General features: G+C 26.3%; 1 protein-coding gene across 1 annotated transcript; it reads left to right on the forward strand.

Moving 5' to 3' along the window:
• Positions 1 to 390: 390 nt before the first annotated feature.
• On the forward strand, positions 391 to 1,496 carry LOC149032818 (uncharacterized). Its single transcript, XM_089171699.1, has 3 exons — positions 391 to 518; positions 739 to 942; positions 1,332 to 1,496. The coding sequence occupies exons 1-3, from the start codon at positions 425 to 427 to the stop codon at positions 1,490 to 1,492; spliced, it is 459 nt and encodes a 152-aa protein (XP_089027825.1). The 5' UTR covers positions 391 to 424; the 3' UTR covers positions 1,493 to 1,496.
• Positions 1,497 to 1,940: the final 444 nt, after the last annotated feature.

Genomic DNA, 1,940 nt, shown 5'->3' on the forward strand with positions numbered 1-1,940 from the left:
AATTATAATAAGACAAAGTTCATTTTTGTTTATGAATTTTGTATCTCGACAATAAATGACTTTTAAAAAGTGCACAATAAAAATTTTTGTAAGAAATTAACTGCTCTATAAAAATGGTTTATTATTTTTTGGCGATTAAGTTAAGCGCTTAAAAAATATTCATCATCCGATTTTCAGCAACAAATTTTTTAGTATGACTTGTAGAAAAAAAATAATTGATTTTTTTGACCCACTCTAATATATATAGGATATGAAATCCTTAAGTAAATTTTGTGGATGGTATAAACGCTACAAGTCGGTTTATTTTAATTTAGAAAGAACTACTTTAAAAAGACATCATAGAGAATTGGAAGAGGAAGAATCACTGGACAGTCTGAATGAAATCCCGCCTATAACTCTAGACGAGAGAACAAATATATATGGAATGAGCATATCTGAAACTAAAGAGCTCAAAAACAATATGGAAAGACAAAGCAAATTAACAGAAAATGGGCTGGAGCCAAGTCCTATGTCTAAAAGTAATATAGTATATTAAGTATTACTATAATATAATGAATATATATGTATATTTTAAGTTTTCTTCTTTTTTTTTAAATTCTAAAAATAAAAAAATGAAATTTAAAGATTGGAATAATGATATTTAGTTTATATATATATATATACATAGAATAGATATTATATCTTTAAGTAAATTTTGTGTGTGGTATAAACGCTTCAAGAAAGATAATTCCAATTTAGAAAGACGTATTTCAAGAACACCAAGTAAAGAATTGGAAGAGGAAGAATCACTGAATATTTTGGATGAATTCCCGCCTATAACTCCAGACGAGAGAGCAAATGAACATGGAACAGGCATATCTGAAGCTGAAGGACTCATAAACAGTGTGGAAAAACAAAACAATTTGAAAGAAAATGTGCCTGAGAAAAGTTTTGAACCTCTTGGTAATATATATATATATATATGTATATATTAAATTTTAATATAACATAATATATAGATATTTTTCTATTTATTTTTCTGAAAAAACTGTAAAATTTAAGAAATTAAATTTAACGATTAGAAAATGATATATCATTAATATATGTATGGGATTCGTGAAAAAAATTGGACCGCTGACCGACTGGACCAAGACTTGAACCACGGATCTTTCGCATTCCGGGCGACTGCTCTTTTAACCAGTTGAGCTATCCAGGGCCCACCGACCAATTCTTCTCACGAATACCCAATAAGTTTGAAATGAAGGCCCTAGTCCTATATATATAAGATATTAAGTCCTTAAGTATATGTTGTGTATGATAAAAACGCTTTAAAATATATAATTTCAACTTAGAAAGACCAAGTACTTCAAGAACACCACGCACAGAGTCGGAATTTGAAGAAATAGTGATTAATATGTATGAATTCCCGCATCAATCTCCAGACGAGTTAGCAGGAGAAAGTGAATTAAGCATATCTATAGCTCAAACATTCATAAGCTGTATGAAAAAATAAAACAAATAACAAGTAAAAAGACGTAAGCAGATTTCTATATCTAATAGTAATATATATATAATAAAAATATTACTATCTTTTTGAAATCGGCGAAATATAAAGAAAAATTGTATTATTTTTTCGTTTTTTTGTTTGTTTTTTTAAACATATTTTAAAGCTTTTATGATTATTATCAAAGTTTATTTATGATTTATTTCTTCAGTATGTAATATTTCATAAACCGTTACTACGTATAACAAATAATCTTTATTTACGAATATTCATTTCATTGAATTCATTTTAAATTTGACGTGTTCTGTACAAATGATAGATTATACATAATTACTTTTTTTTATCATTTATCTGAAATAATAATTTTCTTCTAGACTAAATTTTCTTTTGAAAGTAATGAAATTGATCTCAATTTATTCATTAAAGAATAAATAATTTTAAATAGATTTTCCGTTTA

This window comes from Polistes dominula, unplaced genomic scaffold, assembly GCF_049000335.1.
Source record: "Polistes dominula isolate Pdom_NZ unplaced genomic scaffold, Pdom_raw_medaka contig_84, whole genome shotgun sequence".
Classification (NCBI taxonomy): Eukaryota; Metazoa; Arthropoda; class Insecta; order Hymenoptera; family Vespidae; genus Polistes; species Polistes dominula.

Bases quoted from the DNA above. Each gene is read 5' to 3' on its own strand.
- LOC149032818 (XM_089171699.1), top strand. From the start codon at position 425: ATGAGCATATCTGAAACTAAAGAGCTCAAAAACAATATGGAAAGACAA. The intron at 519-738 runs GTAATATAGTAT...ATTCCAATTTAG, and splicing joins GCCAAGTCCTATGTCTAAAA to AAAGACGTATTTCAAGAACA. The intron at 943-1,331 runs GTAATATATATA...ATTTCAACTTAG, and splicing joins GAAAAGTTTTGAACCTCTTG to AAAGACCAAGTACTTCAAGA.